Genomic DNA, 15,904 nt, shown 5'->3' on the forward strand with positions numbered 1-15,904 from the left:
CCCGGGTCAGTCTGAGAGGGCCCTGGCAAGGCCTGGGTAGCAGGAGCTTGCCCTCGGGGCCGCTGGGAGGAGGCCTGGGGTACCTGGGCCTGCCTGAGGTGCACTGGTGTCCTGGGAAGCCCCAGTGGCAGGCGCTGCCTGGAGACTCAGCTCCTTGGCTGGCCTGGTCTGGGGAACTGGGTATCTGCCTGCACCAGGCTGTGAGATGGGCCAGGCAGCGTTCTCCAGGGGGTGGGGTCTCACATTGGGTCCTGCCTCTGAAGACCCAGAAGGGCACACGGGACCTCAGGGGTGCTGTGGTGGGGAGCAGCAAGCCCAGGGACCCAATGCAGTGCCCAGCACAGAGGGAGGCTGTCTGGAGGCAGAGATGCCTCCTGGCCTCTGGACAGCGACGCTGGTGGTGGACGAGGGCCAAGAGGGTATCCTGCGCAGGGGGTCTGAGCAACTGTGAGGAGCTGGCTGCCGCAGGGGCCTGCGGGCCATGGTCCACTGGGTGACTGCCTCGTTTCCAGGCTGCAGGGCCCTCGGAAGGGTGCTGAGCCGGGGTAACGTGTCCCAGCTGCATTTTGGGGACACTAAGTTGCAGGGGGACTGGATTGGGAGGCAGGGCAGGAGGGCTGTGAGCATGGGTTCCCAGCCCGGGGTGGGTGGGGGTGGGGAAAGGGCCCTGGACTCTGTGACTGACTGTTAGGGGCCTGACTGGGCTTCTGTGGAGGTGCTAGGTGGAGGAGGCTTTGGGGCAAGCGGAGGTGATCACTCCTGGGCTCCAGGTGAGGGCAGGAGCTGGACCTGTGCGGTGGCCTGGACCACCAGACACACTACATGCTGGCTGTGCTGCCCACCTGGCCTCTACCCCTCCCCTTCCTGCTGCTGAGAAGCCACCTGACTGCACTGCCAGCCACCTGCTGCCCTGACACAGGATCCCTGGCCCGAGTTGAATCCTCTGCACCTGCCTGTCTCCCCTTCTTACTGTAAAGACTCAGTGAAGTTCCCTCCTCCTTCAGGAAGCCTTCCAAGATTACACAGCCAGGTGCCCCCCTTCTCTCCCAAGTCCTCTGAATGTCATTTGGTGCACCCTAGGGATCCTCTGCATTTCTCAGGAGCCCTAGGGTAGGTGGATGGAGGGCAGATCCTCCAGGGGCTAGGGCAGGTGTCCTTAAGGGTGTGGGGAGTTTTGGGCAGGGCACTGTCCTTAAGGGTGTGGGGAGTTTTGGGTCATGACCCACCCCCTCTGAGGCCCCTGATGATGATGTGGGGAATGGGATCCTATGGGCCCAGCTGCATGCCAGGCAGGCATCCCCAGGTGTAAACAGGGCAGAGAGGAGCTGACAGGTAAGCAGTTGCCATGGGGGTGATGAGCTGGGCAGTCCTCTGTTGCTGAGTGGCTTTAAAGAACCACTCGTTGTTCTGTGACTTGGGGGTTGGCTGGGCTCATCCTGCCAGCTCTCCTGCTCTCGTTTGAGTGTCTCCTGAGGCTGCAGTCAGAGCGTGGTGGTCCAGGATGCTGGTGATGCTGGGATGGTTGCCCTTTCTGTTCCATGAGGTCTCCCTACAGAGCACCTCCCCCATGGTGGCAGCAGAGACAAAACCCTGGCCTCCTTCAGGCTGAGGTCCAGAGCCAGTCTCCTGGTGGGTAAGGTGGCCACAGGGCCAGCTGGCAGCAGGGTATTGGCACTGAGAGGCACAGGCCTCTCCAACAGAGGTGGTGCCGGGACAGGGGCAGTGCCTGGAGACCGCTTAGGTTGTCACAACTGGGATTTGTGTACTAGTTTTCTGTAGCTGCCATAAAAATTGCCACAAATTCAGTAGGTTTGGTTTCTTTTTCTTTTCTTTTCTTTTTTTTTTTTTTTTTTTTTTTTTTTTTTTGGTGGTTGGGGCGGAGGGGGGGGGCAGGCTTGCTATGTTGCCCAGGCTGGTCTTGAACTGTTGGACTCAAGTGATCCCCCGACTTTGGCCTCCTGGGTAGCTGGGACTGCAGGTGCATCCCACCACACCCGGCCTTTTTTTTGTGTGTGTAAGTTTTTGTAGAGAAACAGTCTTGGTATGTTGCTCAGGCTGGTCTTGAACTCCTTGACCCAAGCAATCCTCTTGCCTCGGCCTCCTGAGTAGCTGGGGTTACATGAGTGTTCCACTGGTGCCTGGCTTTGAGTGTTTTAAAACAACACAAATGTATTAGCTAAGTTTTGTAGAAGTTCAAAATGGGTATCTTTGGGCTCAGAATGAGGGGTTGGCAGAGTTCTGTTCCTTCTGGAGGCGCCAGGGGAGACCCTGTTTCCCTTTTTCTAGCCTCAAGAAGCCACCTGCATTCCTTGGCTGGTAGTTGTGGCCTCCTTCGGAGCGGCCGAGCCCCTCTCTGCCCTGCCCTTCTCTGCCCACCTCTCCATTGCCTCCCTCCTGCACCCTGAAACACCCTTGTGGCTACGCTGGGCCCACCCGGAAGATCCAGGGTCGCCTGCCTGCTTTCAGGTGAACTGGTTAGCGCCCTTCCTAACCTGCCACTTAACCCAGCCACTTAACCCAGTTAACCCAGCCTGCTCCGAGGTTCTGGGGATTTGTACACAAGTATCTGTGAGAGGGGCATTCTGCCTTCCACAGGGGCTGCCGGCACCTGGTGGGTAAAGGCGGGGGTGCTGTGCTGCTCAGGATCCCGCAATGCATGGGCAGCCCCAAACCACGAGGGCCCGGCAGGAAACCCGGGGGCAGAGGAGGGTGCGTGCGGCGGGAGCACATGTGAAGCCCACCTTGCAAGGGGAGGGGCGCGCTCTTCGCGGGACGGCAGAGGGAGGGTCTCTGAGGCGCGTGGAATCAAGGGGACAGAAGAAGCAGTCTCGGGAGTGGGAAGGATCCTGGGAGGGGAGTGGGAAGGATCCTGGGAGGGGAGTGGGAAGGATCCTGGGAGGGGAGTGGGAAGGATCCTGGGAGGGGAGTGGGAAGGATCCTGGGAGGGGAGTGGGAAGGATCCTGGGAGGGGAGTGGGAAGGATCCTGGGAGGGGAGTGGGAAGGATCCTGGGAGGGGAGTGGGGATCCCCCGAAGCCTCGCAGCAGCAGTATGGTGCTTAGGCCGTCGCCCCGGCCGCCACTGCGCCTCCCCACCCGCAGGCCTCCGCAGCGCCACGGGCGGCCGCGCGGGGTAGCGTCTGGGGGCTCCCGGGGACACGGTCTCCGGCGCGCAGGTCCGCCCCGGGTTGGCCGCGTGGTCCCCCGGGCTTCCCACGCCCGATTCGAATTGTGACTCCGGCTGGCTCCGGACCGAGCCGAGGACGCCCCGGCACCACAGCAGGAGCCGCGCGGGCGGGGGCGCGGGGCGCGGAACGGGGCGCGGGGCGCCTGGGAGATGTAGTTCGCGGCCTTCCCCGGCGCACCAGACAATGCCCGACGCGGCCCCGCTGGAGAAACGCCTTCCTTGGCTTTGCAGAAACACCGCTTGCTATTAATACAGCAACGAATACAGCTTTAAAAACGCGCCCAGTGTCCTCCCTGGAATAACAGCTGTTAACATTACCTGAAGGTTATCCCAGATATTTCTAAATGTATATGGGGAGATAAAAGGATGTAATGGAAATACAGAAATATGTGTCGAGTTGCTACTTATACACTTTTAAATATTTAAAGAAAAAATTGCTAAAAGCAGATGAATGCTTCTTCACCTCAAGTTTAAAAGTCTCCTTACGATGGCCGGGCGCCGTGGCTCAGGCCTGTAATCCCGGCACTTTGGGAAGCCTAGGCGGGCAGATCGCTTGAGCTCAGGAGTTGGAGAACAGCCTGGGCAACATAGCGAAGCTCCATCCATACTGAAGATACAAAAATTAGCCGGGCGTGGTGGTGCGCTCCTGTAGTCCCAGCTACTTGGGAGGCTGAGGTGGGAGGATCGCTTGAGCTCAGGAAGTCGAGGCTGCAGTGAGCCGAGATAGGCCCACTGCACTTGAGCCTGGGTGACAGAGTGAGACCCTGTCTCCAAAAAAAAAAAAAAAAAAAAAAAAAAAAAGTCTTCTACGATTATTTTTAGAAATTACAAAAACATCAAGAGATGAGTGTGTTTGGTTTCCAGCAGCAAAGCACGGTTCGGCTGAGGCGGCACCAGCTGACTTCTGCCTGTGAATGGTGAGGAACTGGCACTGACATTTCCGTATCCCCTGGCAGGGCATTTCTTACCAGAAGATCAAGGCTCACCGCCAGTATTTGACCCACTGAAAGTCTTTGTTTTGATTTACATCTTTACTGGCTGGACTTCAGTTTTTGTTGTTGTTGTTAGGGTCTTGCTCTGCCACCCACGCCGCAGTGCAGAGGTGCTATCTCGGCTCACTGTGAACTATGCCTCTCAGGCCTAAGCTATCCTCCTGCCTCAGCCTCTCAAGTAGCAGGGACTACAGGCATGCACCACCACGCCCCGCTAATTTTTATATTTTTCAGTAGAGATGGGTTTTCACTATGTTGCCCAGGCTGGTCTCAAACTCCTGGGTTCAAGTGACCTGCCCAAAGTGCTGGAACTTCAGAGCCAGAGCCCTGGTTTTATACACTTTATTATGTTCCCCTCCCTGCTAGATTGCAAACCCTCTGAGGGCAAAGGCGCTGTTTCCTTACCCTCCAAGGCCTAGAGTGGCCTGTAGCTTGAAGTAGGTGTTAAACAAATAATCAATGAGTAAATTATTGTGTTAATCACTTTGTCTTGCTCTGAAATTATCTCAAGCCTTTCATCTCCAAGTAACTTGATATTCTGCCCTTTGCTGTTTTTGACTTAATCCAGCCACGGTGCGATTTTGGTGCTTCCGGTTTGCTTGGCTCTTAACTCTTCCTCCCATCCTGCTGTTTTGTCGTCAAGCATTTGAATTCCTGATTGTTGAATTCATGCTGCTATGAAGCTCTGAAAGCAGTCCTGTGGAGTCCTCTTCTGTTTCTTTGGTTGCGTTTTCTTATTTATTTATTTATTTATTTTTTTATTTTTGTTTCTTTGAGACGGAGTCTCACTGTGCCGCCCCCAGGCTGGAGTGCAGTGGTGTGGTCTCGGCTCCTGGGTTCATGCAATTCTCCTGCCTCAGCCTCCTGAGTAGCTGGGACTACAGGCATGCGCTACCACACCCAGCTAATTTTTTTGTATTTTTAGTAGAGATGAGGTTTCACTATGTTGACCAGGCTGGTCTCGAACTCCTGACCTCAGGTGATCCTCCTGCCTTGGCCTCCCAAAGTGCTGGGATTACAGGCGTGAGCCACCACGCTCAGCCCAGTTGTGTTTTCTTCCATACTGGGTTTCTCACCGGCCCCTCACACCCTCGCTGACTTGTTTTTCTGTTGTTGAATGACATGGATGTGGTCACGTGCCACCTCTCAGCAATGCTCCCACCTCAGCCTCCGGGGATATGCCACTACTTCTGTAGTGCTTTCTGACGTGAAAGCTCTTTCCTGAATGTCTATTCGCTCTGCTACTAAGTGGATGGAGTGGATGGATTTTTTTTTTTTTTTTTTTTGGAGACGGAGTCTCGCTCTGTCGCCCAGGCTGGAGTGCAGTGGCACGATCTCGGCTCACTGCAAGCTCCGCTTCCTGGGTTCACGCCATTCTTCTGCCTCAGCCTCCGGAGTAGCTGGGACTACAGGCGCCCGCCACCACGCCCAGCTAATTTTTTCTATTTTTAGTAGAGACGGGGTTTCACCGTGTTAGCCAGGATGGTCTCGATCTCCTGCTCGTGATCCTCCCGCCTCAGCCTCCCAAAGTGCTGGGATTACAGGCGTGAGCCACCGCACCCGGCTGGATTCTTCTTAATTCTTTGTTTTTATTGTTTGACTCACCTGAGGTCTTTGGACTTTGCCTCTGAGCTGGCTTAAGGGCAATCCACCTTTTTCACTGGTCTGGAGTGGGGAGGCAGAGTAGGGGTCGGCTGGAGGAGCGGGGCTCTGTGCTCTCTTTTGAGAGTTTACTAAATGTCACTCTGCATGGTGAGGGGTGTGTCCTCTCCGCTGGGGAGGCCTGGCTTGAATTTCAGATTGCCTCCCTGGGACACCAGACCCTGTGCTGTGCTCCCTCAGGACAGCCTTGACTGTCTCCACTCCAGCAGTCAGTTCTCTCCACTCCCACTGGGAGAAGGAGCAAAGGCTGGTGTCTTCAGGAGGCTCCTCTCCAGGCTGGGGCCAGGGGAGAGTGTGCGTGTCACTGTCAGGATGTGTCCCAGTGGCGTGGCTGGGTTCTCAGGGAGAAGTTCGTCCATTTCTGGGATGGCAGCGGAAGCAGGCACTACACACGCAGCTTCGGGGGGCTCTCCCCATGCTTCCTAGCTGCCTGGCACTTTCTGGTGTTTCTGGCTAACTTTCTGGCCATGCCAGGAGTTGGTGGAAGGAGATCTCAGGCCGCAGCTTTGCTTTCCTGCTGAGGAGACAGAGGTAGGCTGGGGCTGTAGGACAGGGGAGGCCAGCAGCCCCACCTTCCTTCTGGAGAGACGCTGCCTGTCTGTCATTGCCCCTCTCCTGCACCTGGCCGCTGGCTGGCTGCTCTTCCCTCCCAATCACCAGCAAGCCAGCTCCTGTTCCCTGCAGCCCAGCCCGCAGGATGTGTCCTGGGACCCATAGCCCTCTCTCCCCAGAGACAGCACCGCCCTGCAGCTCGGGTTCCTGGCCCCGTGCTAACCCTGGTGGGGCTTTCCTTTCTGGTCTGCTCTGCAGCCATGACATTGCGGCCACCGCTCTCCTTGGGACCCCCACCTGGCTTTCCTCCCAGCACACGCTGTTTCCTACCCACCTGGATGGTGTCCTGTGTGCTGGATTCCCCATGCTGTGTCCCCAGCATCCTGACCATGTCTGTCCCGCCTGCCTAGATCTTGCACCGTGGCCACGGGGCTCCCTCCTGATAGCCCTGAACGCTCCGCTCCATGTCCTATAGGGAGGGATGTCCCAAGTAGATGTCAGCTCCCTCCAGCATCTGAGCAGGCAGGGCAGAGACCCACGGTGCTGCTCACATCAGCAGCCTGGAACCCCGAGACAGCTCCTTTTGCTCACCTCCCCCAACACTGATGTTGCACCTGTCTCCAAGCCACCCTGGGACCATCTGTTTCTCTCCATCTGGGAAGCCCCCTTCCCACCTCATGCTCTTCCTGGCTGGGGCGTCTGGGTCACTGGACTCTCCTCTCCTTAGACCTGTGCACAAGCACACACGGGAAGGCATCCTGACAGGTGGTGGGAAGAGAAGGCAGCTGCCTCACTGCGGAAAGAGCACGGCCGCTCCTGGACTCCAGCCCTGTTGGGGCTGGCGGGGTCAGCAGGCGCTGGGTTCCAGCCTCAGGTGGGGTCTTTGGAGGTGGCCTCTGGGCACAGGCACCTCCTCTGTGGCCTTCTCACCAGGTCACGGTTCAGGGAGGCTTTGCCGGCTACGGAGCCTGCCCACACCAAGGCGCGCACGGCCACCTGTCCAGAGATGCCACGCGGGCTGGGCGGCGAAGGCCAAGGACACGCCCTGCCTGGTGTCGGGGGCAAAGGTTAGGCCTGGAAGGGAGGTGTGGGGTGGGGACCCCGAGGCCAGGGCTGGGCCGCTGAGCTTCAGGGCCCTTGGGGGGCTCAGGGAGGAATGCCGGAGGACCCCAGCATCAGGAGGAACCCCTGGAGAGCTACGGCAGGACTCACCTGTGGGGCACAGGGAGGGATCACCAGGGAAATGACCCTTGTGGAGGATCTCCCCTCTACCCCCAGGGCACCAGGGGAGGATCTACCAGGGGGCTCTGGTGGAAGGGCCCACCCGGGAAGCGGCGCGCGGGGAGGACTCGGGGGCGCCGAGAGGAACTGCCCGGGAAGGGGCGCGCGGGCCGCGGGCGGCGCGGGGTCGGTAACGGCCCGTGCGGTGGGCGGCGGCGCCCGAGGCCCCTCCCCGCCGCCCGCGGCCGCTCCTCCTCTTCCTCTCCCGCCCGCGCCGCGGCCCTCCCGTCCCTGCGCGGCCTCGGCGGCCTCGGCGGCGGCGGCGGCGGCGGCGGCAGCAGCGCGGCCCCTTTAAACGCCTGCGGCGCCCCCCGCCCCCGCCATCGCGCCTCCATTTTCCCGGCCGCCCGCGCCGAGCGCCGCGCCCGCCCCGGGCCCCTCCGCCGCCGCCGGCCCGGACATGGCCGCCAACATGTACAGGGTCGGAGGTAAGGCCGCGCCGCCTTTATGCCCGGCCCCGACCCGCCCGCAGCCCCCACCCGCCGCCGCTGCCGCCTCCCCCGCCCCTCTGCCCCGCAGGCCCCGCGCCCCCCGCCCGCCCTCGCGGCCCCCGGCTCCTTCCCGAACCGCCCCCCGCCGTGCTCACCCCAACCCAAAATGGCCCCGCGGGTCGGCCCCATCGGGGGCGGGCGGGGCTCGGCGGCCCGGGGGTGGGGGGCGGCCCACCTGTTGGGGCCGAGGGGGCGGCCGCGGGGGTGGCGGGGGGGCGCGGGAGGCTGGGGACATCCGGGGGTCCGGGGCCGGGAGCCCCCAGCGGGAGCACGTGGCCTTGGGAGGCGCCGGCTGCCGGTCTGGGAGCAGGAGTTTTGGGGCTGTGGGGTCTCCCCCGGCCCGCGGCCCTGTGCTGGGACTCCGGTGCATCCCCTCTGGGGATGGGGAGCCCCGGTGAGGGGCCACGTTCCTCCCTAGAGCCCTCCTGCAGCCTGGCCCCGGGGCTTCCCCCAGCAGGGATCCCTCAGGGGGTCTTCAGCAGGGAGCGAGCATCCCGAGCACGCCTCTAAGTCCCCCCAAACTTTTCCCTGCCTCGCTCACCTCAGCCCATTCGGGAGGCGCTTTGCAAGGGTTGGGGAGAGGCCGGAGGGCCTCCTGGGCAGGGGCTTCCTCCGTGGGCCCAGCCTCCTGTTGCTCGGGCCCCCCGGGCCTGCAGCTTTGAGCCTTGCCCTCCTTCGTGTGCCTGGGACTCCGTGGGGTCTTTCACAGGAAGGTGGGGGGTCGTGCGCATTCCATCATTCCATCAGCGCCTCCCTCCTCAGGACTCTGAGACCCCTCCCTGGCTGTGACCCTCTCGGGCAGGTGCTCATTACCTCTCCCACCTGCAGCCTGCGCTGCTGGAGGGAGCTGGGGTCACTCCCGCTCTGGCCTGATCCCCATGCCCCTGACCCCGAGTGCCCAGAACACTCTGTGTCTCTCGAGCGTGGCTTCTGCTGCCTTGGACGCCGTGTGGTCTCGCAGGCCAGTCCTGTGACCTTGGGGACGGTGGGAGCCCCCTACATCCCGTCTGTGAGATGGGCGGTCAGTCCGCATCAGCAGCTCTGGGCCTCCCCTGTTCTCTCAGAGGGGCGGTGGGCCTGTACCCCATCCAGCGGCAGCCCCCTCCCACAGCCTCATACAGCTTTGCCAGGTCCCTGTGTGGACCCAGGTGGGCTGAGCCCACCCCACGCTCAGGGAGCAGCCTGGGTGCGGGGTCCCTCGAGGGAGGGGCCTGTTCCTTCCTGTTCTTTCTCCCCACCTGGAAACCCCCCTTCCAGCCTGACATGAGGGCCCAGTTTCTCACCCTGGCAGAGAGGATGCCTGCTGCCTGGGCTCCAGCCGGGCCCACTGCGCATGGTTTTGGGATTGGTCCCAAGAAGAGCTCTCCCTGCCCCCACCCATGTTGGGGGTGGGGAGTGGTGGCAGCTTTGGGCTCTAGGGCTGGGGACACCCCGACCCCAACTCATGCCTTCCTAGTGGTTGCATTGCTCGGCCTTCACGCCTGCCTGCCTGTGATCTTGGTGCCAGCCTGGCTGCCCCCCCTCCAACCTTCCCATGCCTCAGTTTCCCCATGGTGTGGGTGAGGACCTCGTCCCTCAGCCATCCTTTTGTGCCCTGTGGCAGCTGTGCTGTGGCTGATGAAAGCCAGGACCCTGCCTTGTCCCATCCCGGAGGTGCAGCTCCCCTGGGCCCCGCACAGGCTTGGGAGGAGCCCTTCGTGGGGCTGCGCCGCCCTCCCCGAACCCTCTGTCCCCCTGTGCCCGCAGGCCCGTCCCAGGGCCTCACTGACCCACGCAGTCCAGTGCTGTGAGGGTGGGTGGCCTGGACTCCTAGGCTGTGGCGGAGGGGCCCACCATGCCTGGCAGAGATGCTGCTGGTCTCTTTTCCTGTGATGAGGAGCATGGGAGGTTGGGTGCTGTCTGCTGGCAGCACAGCCACGCGTGGGATCCAGACTGCTTCTGCGTGTGCAGTCCGTGGTCACTGTGGCTGGGTGTGCTCGGGGCTGTCAGGCCCCCCACGTGCCCGCCCCAAGGACTTCCTCTCCCTGCAGGTGAGACTGTAGGCCTCCCCCTCTCTACTCTGACGGTCCCTATAGGAGAAGCGGCATTTATCCCTGGCTTCTGGACCGGAACCCCGGGTTCCGGCAGGACCCCGGCAGAGCCCTGTGGTCGCAGTGGGCTGGGCATTGCAGGTTGGCTTCCTGTCTTGGTGCTCGCTCGGGGAGGTGGGCGTCTGGATTCTTGAGCCCCCAGACAAGAAAGAGGAAGGTGTGCAGTGTCTCCTGAGCAGCCTTTGTCCGTCTGTCGCCGGCTGCCTGGCACGGGCTCCATCTGGGTGGCCAGTGGTGGCCTGTGGGAGATGCCGGCAGGGACCCAGCCTGGGAAGGGGCTTGCTCCTGTGCCCCCCCACCCCAGGGACCTTGTGTGTAGAGGCACCAAATTTAGTTAAGAAAAGTACAGGACGCCCAGGCAAATTTGAGTTTCAGATAAACAGAAATTTATTAGTGTAAGTATGTCCCAAATATGGCATGGGACATACTTGTCCCAGAAGATTCTTATCTGACATTCACAGTTATCTGGGCAACCCGTATTTTAGCTGGCAGGCTGCTCCGAGGCCCTGCCAGGTCGGGCTAGGCAGGGTGAAGGTGTGGTGGCAGTATTTTTGTGCCAGCTGAGCTGGGTGAAGTGGTGAGCAGGGAGGGAACAGGGCCTGTTTCTTCCCCATGGAGTGCCCTGGCCACGGACAGAGGCCTTCTGTCTGTGCCTGTGAGGGCAGCGGATGGCCTGGGCAAGGGTGGCGGGGTCAGGGTTCCCTGACCTCTGCTTCTCAAGGGTTGTCCATCCCGAGGGCTGGGGAAGGCTCGAAACCTGCTGTGGGATGAGAGGGCCCCAGGGCGATGGCGGGATGTTTCTTCTCTGGGTTGAACATGAAGATGTTAGATAGCATCCAAAACAGGACAGCAGGAATCGGTGCCTGCCAGCCGCCTGCAGCTTGCTCATGTGGGGCTTCTGCTTTTCAGTGGACAGGCCATTACCATTTTGCCTTGGGTGTTTCTGTTTTTCATTGTAAGAGGTTAACACCCCATCTTTTGGATTTTTTTTTTTTTTTTTTTTTTTTTTTTTTTGAGATGGAGTCTTGCTCTGTGGCCCAGGCTGGAGTGCAGAGGCGCGATTTCGGCTCACTGCAACCTCCGCCTCCCCGGCTCAAGTGATTTCCTGCCTCAGCCTCCCAAGTAGCTGGGACTAGCCAGGCGCCACCAGGCCTGGTTAAGTTTTACATTTTTAGTAGAGACGGGTTTTCTCCATGTTGGTCAGGCTGGTCTGGAACTCCTGACCTCAAGTGATCCACCCGCCTCGGCCTCCGAAAGTGCTGGGATTACAGGCGTGAGCTCATGCCCGGCCTTTTTGTTTTAATTTTAATAAAAGTTGAGGCTGGGTGACAGAGTGAGACTCCGTATCAAAAAAAAAAAAAAATTTAATGTAGTTTGAAAGGATGCCAGAAAGCCCCTGCCCCTGCAGGGCCGCGGGCTCTGCCCCGGTCTCTGGCGCAGCCTGGGAGGAAGCACCCTGTCCGTGCTGCTGGTCTTCACTGGGCTTGGCATGTGCCATCATCTGCGCTCTGGCGCGCTGTTAGAAATGTTGCTTTTGTATTTTTATTCTAGTGTTTTTTTGAAGTTTAAACTTTATTGCTCTACATACTTGCCAGTGGGGAAAAAAAGTAAACTTAAAAAAAATGTCAGATTTGTAGAGGGCTGCAGCCAGCGCCCTACCCTGGAGTGCTGAGTGCACCGTGTCCCTAGGCACTTGCTGCTCCATGGGCCGACTTTTGGGGTCCCACCCATCTTTTTCCAAGAAGGCAGGGAAGAGCCCTGGAGACACGGCCGTCCTGTGAGCACCAGGAGCGGGAGTGGTAGAAGTGGCGGGGGCCCAGGTGTGATGTCCTGGAGGGGATGGCATGGGGCTGTCCCACTTGGCCTGTGAGGATCGGCCTCAGCACTGCGCCGTTGGCAGCCCTGGCTCACTCCCCAGGCAGGATGGGCCACTGAGCTTCTCCTGCCTCAGCCACTGAGCACTCCTGGCTTGCTCCAGGGTGGGCTTGCTGCCTAGTTTTGGCCTTCCATATCGTTTTTGTTTTTTTGAGACGGAGTCTCACTGTGTCCCCCAGGCTGGAGTGCAGTAGCGCAATCTGGGCTCACTGCAAGTCCGCCTCCCGGGTTCACACCATTCTCCTGCCTCAGCCTCCCAAGTAGCTGGGACTACAGGCGCCCGCCACCATGCCTGGCTAATGTTTTGTATTTTTTTTTTTTTTAGTAGAGATGGGGTTTCACTGTGTTAGCCAGTATGGTCTCGATCTCCTGACCTTGTGATCCACCCGCCTCAGCCTCTCAAAGTATTGGGATTACAGGCGTGAGCCACTGCATCTGGCTTTTTTTTTTTTTTTTGAGACAGTCTCACTCTGTCACCCAGGCTGGAGTGCAGTGGCACAATCGTGGCTCACTGCAACCTCCGCCTCCTGGGTTCTCGTGATTTGCCTGCCTCAGCCCCCTGAGTAGCTGGGATTACAGGTGTGCACCACCACACCTGGCTAGTTTTTGTGTTTTTAGTAGAGACAGGGTTTCACCATCTAGGCCAGGCTGGTCTCGAACTTCTGACCTCAAGTGATCCACCCGCCTCGGCCTCCCAAAGTGCTGGGATTACAGGTGTGAGCCACTGTGCCTGGCCCCATATTGTTCTGAGTGGAGAATTTGACCGTTGAGCTCTCAGAATAATAAAAAAGTAGCTGTCAGTGAGAGATGTTGGAATATATGGTCCAATGAAGCACATCCCTCGCGCCCGACCCGCCCTGGCAGTGCCGTTCCCGCCCGTGTGTGTGGGTTCTGAGTGTCAAAACTGCTGCAGTGGCCCTGCAGGCATCCTACCTAGAGGTGGGTCCCCAGCTGCGCATCTGGACGCTGGTCAGCAGGTGAGGCCGGGATGCCAGAGGAGGTGCCGTGTGCCTGGCCAGGTACCCGGGAGGCGGCTTGGGGGAGCACTGGCTGCAGGGCCTCCTTCCTCCTGCTGCTGAACTTGGAGTGCTCTTGCCAGATTATGGGCTGAGTCCTGCTAGGGAGGGTGGCCCCCCTTCCCCAAGAGGAGCCCACCCTGAGACCTGGTTGGGGGGCAGCTTAGACCCTACCTTAGACTCCAGCAGGCTGTCTTGGGAGCGTGTAATTATGTTTTTTTTGAGACAGGGTCTCCTGTTGCCCAGGCTGGAGTGCAGTGGCACCATCACAGCTACTGCAGCCTCCACCCCACAGGCTCAGGCGATCCTCCCGCCTCAGCTTCCTGAGTAGCTGAGGCCACAGGTGCACACCACCATACCCAGCTAATTTTAAGATTTTTTATAGAGGCGGAGTCTCACTATGTTGCCCAGGCTGGTCTCGAACTCCTGTGCTCAAGCGATCCTCTTGCCTTGGGCTCCCAAAGTGCCACTGGGGTTGCAAGGCTGTGAACTACCATGCCCGGCAGAGCATTTAATATTCTCCAAATGTCTTTCCTCGTGTGCTACCTGGGCTCACTGCTTTCCGGGGCTCTCGTGTTGCTGGTGTCCCCACCCCCACCCCCACCCCAGCTGGCCTGCTCCATTCCTGTCCCGGTGGGCTCATGTCTGAGTGTGCGGACTGGGGGATCTTGGTGGCGATGGAGCCAAGCCCAGGGAGGCTGGGGCCACCCTCATAGTGTAAGGCCACCCAGCACCTCGCCCCTATACCCCACCCGCCCCACCAATGTGCCCCCCGCACCCCCAAGGCCAGGCCCCAAGGCTTGCTTCTATGGGCTTTGCACCACCCTCTAGGCTGCTCCCGCCTGGGCCATGCAGCGCACCTGAGGGGTCTGAGGTGACCACTCCTCAGAGCCGCCCGGCAGCCTCCCCGGGGCGGGCCTCAGCACTGCAGCCCCGTGATCCGGCCTGGCGTGGGCTTTGCTGCTTTCTCTGCCCAGTGGCCTGAGGAACTCGAGTGCCCGCCTGCCCCCAGAGCCCTTCCACGGTCAGGGCCTGAGCTCTGTGGGTGCCGTTAGGAGGAGGGTCTGCAGATCTGTGCGGTTGGGGGACCCCTGGGGCATGGAGGGGCCCACGCGTCCCTTCCCGTCCGTGCCCTGCCAGGCTGTCCTCACAGCAGCGTCGTCACAGGGGAGGAAACCAGGGCAGCGGCAGCGGCTCCTGGTACCAAGCATACCTTAAAAACGAGCCCGTGGATGTTGCAGTGAGCCAAGATCACGCCACTGCACTCCAGCCTGGGTGACAGAGCGAGACTTCGTCTCACAAAAAAAAAAAAAAAAAAAAAAAAAAAAGAGCCTCAAGGCCTGTGCAGTTGGTCAGCGGTGGAGTCAGGTATGGGCACACCTGATTCTGCCCTGGCTCATCCCCTGCCTTCAGAGGACAGCAAGGGTGCAGCGCACGTGGGGGCTGGCCCTGAGGTGTGGCGTTCTCTGGGCTGGGCTAGGGCAGTTCTGAGGGAGGGGCGTGTTCTGTCCTATTCCTCCAGGAGACACAGTGCCTGGGCCATCTGGCCACTTGCATGAGGGAACGTCTGTCTGCATCCCCTGGGGGCCGCTGTCCCCATCCCTGACTGCCGGATGCACCTCGGATGCTGGGGCTCTGGTCTCCGATCCTTCTTGGACTTTGTGGGGACAGCAACGGAGGAGGATGGCCCCAAGGATGGGCCGGGCGCGAGGCTTGCAGCAGTGCCCAGGTTTTGCAGATAAAAATACAGGACACCCCTGCAGCATTTGGGACGTTGTCACATGGAGACCCGGCTCCTGGAGCAGGGGTGCTGGGGGCTTTCCTGACCACTGTTGCTGTTTCTCTTGACTCTGTTCCCAAAAGGGAAAAGACAAAGTTCCTCTCTGTGCTCCCTGGTCTCCTGTCTCTGACCATGGCAGACCTGGGTGTGGGTGAGCTCAGGAGAGTGGGCTGTGCCCTGGAGGGTCCCGGACAGGCAGGGACCACGGGCACCGCCCTGCCGCGCAGCTCTTGTTGCTCAATGATCTTGGGGGTTGTGTCTGTTCTCCCCCAATTCTTCTGTGGCCCCATCCCCTATTTGTTAAAACTTACGTGTAACCCCAAAATTCACACTTATGTCACTTTCCCAGTCATTTGCGGGCACGCACAGGCTGCTAAAAGCCCAAGTTGCGTGGTGCTTGGGTGTCTGCTGGGGTGAGCGAGGCACCCTGCCCTCTGCCACTGCTCCCATGTTGGAAGCAAATTGTCCTTTCTCCATCTATTGAGGGCCATGCTTCTTGCATTTGGGGGCTCTTGGTGATTTTGCTTTTTAGATGCCCCTGGGGGAGGTGCCGCAGTGCTGTTGAGTGTCCCTGGACACAGGCAGGCTGGGATGGGTCCCATGGAGAGAACGTGTGTTGGACAGGCTCTGCCCCACGTGAGTTCAGTGTCGGAGAACAATAATAATTATAAAGTTCTTTGACAGAAACGTAAAATAAGGCTGTTGTGTATTGATTGGTTGCTGAAAATGTTGTGACCAGAGGCTCGTAGGAACCTGACCCTGTATTTCCTGTAGGAACAGAGGTACGGTGTTCAGTATTAGTGGTGACTTTATGGAACGTAATTACTGCGAACAATGAGAATTGACTCTGGGTACGTGTATATTTTTTTAACTTAAAGTAAGGTTTAGGCCGGGCATGGTGGCTCACACCTGTAATCCCAACACTTTGGGAGGCTGAGGTGGGCAGATCACTTGAGCTCAGGAGTTTGAGACCAACCTGA

At 59.6% G+C, this 15,904-nt stretch overlaps 1 protein-coding gene and 1 long non-coding RNA gene across 8 annotated transcripts in view; one reads left to right on the forward strand and one right to left on the reverse strand.

Moving 5' to 3' along the window:
- Positions 1-5,464: 5,464 nt before the first annotated feature.
- Positions 5,465-7,816, reverse strand: LOC100608240 (uncharacterized). The gene is made up of 3 exons (XR_010151054.1): positions 7,066-7,816; positions 6,726-6,860; positions 5,465-6,353 (listed from the first exon to the last, which is right to left on the reverse strand). It is a non-coding gene; the product is annotated as an uncharacterized LOC100608240 (long non-coding RNA).
- The window catches only part of MTA1 (metastasis associated 1), a 52,278-nt gene continuing 44,188 nt past the window's right edge, over positions 7,815-15,904 (forward strand). For 4 of the 7 annotated variants that reach the window (XR_010151053.1, XM_024348625.3, XM_024348626.3 and 1 more), the window contains exon 1: positions 7,854-8,100. Coding sequence is in view for 4 of the 7 variants with exons in the window: in XM_024348625.3 (XP_024204393.1) it covers positions 8,073-8,100 (28 nt within the window). In the remaining 3 variants the exon portion in view is untranslated. Of the gene's footprint in view, positions 8,101-15,904 lie in introns of all 7 variants that reach the window. The other 3 variants (XR_010151052.1, XM_016926858.3, XM_063793163.1) reach the window with 3 other exon arrangements.

Source organism: Pan troglodytes, chromosome 15 (genome assembly GCF_028858775.2).
Source record: "Pan troglodytes isolate AG18354 chromosome 15, NHGRI_mPanTro3-v2.0_pri, whole genome shotgun sequence".
Lineage (NCBI taxonomy): Eukaryota > Metazoa > Chordata > Mammalia > Primates > Hominidae > Pan > Pan troglodytes.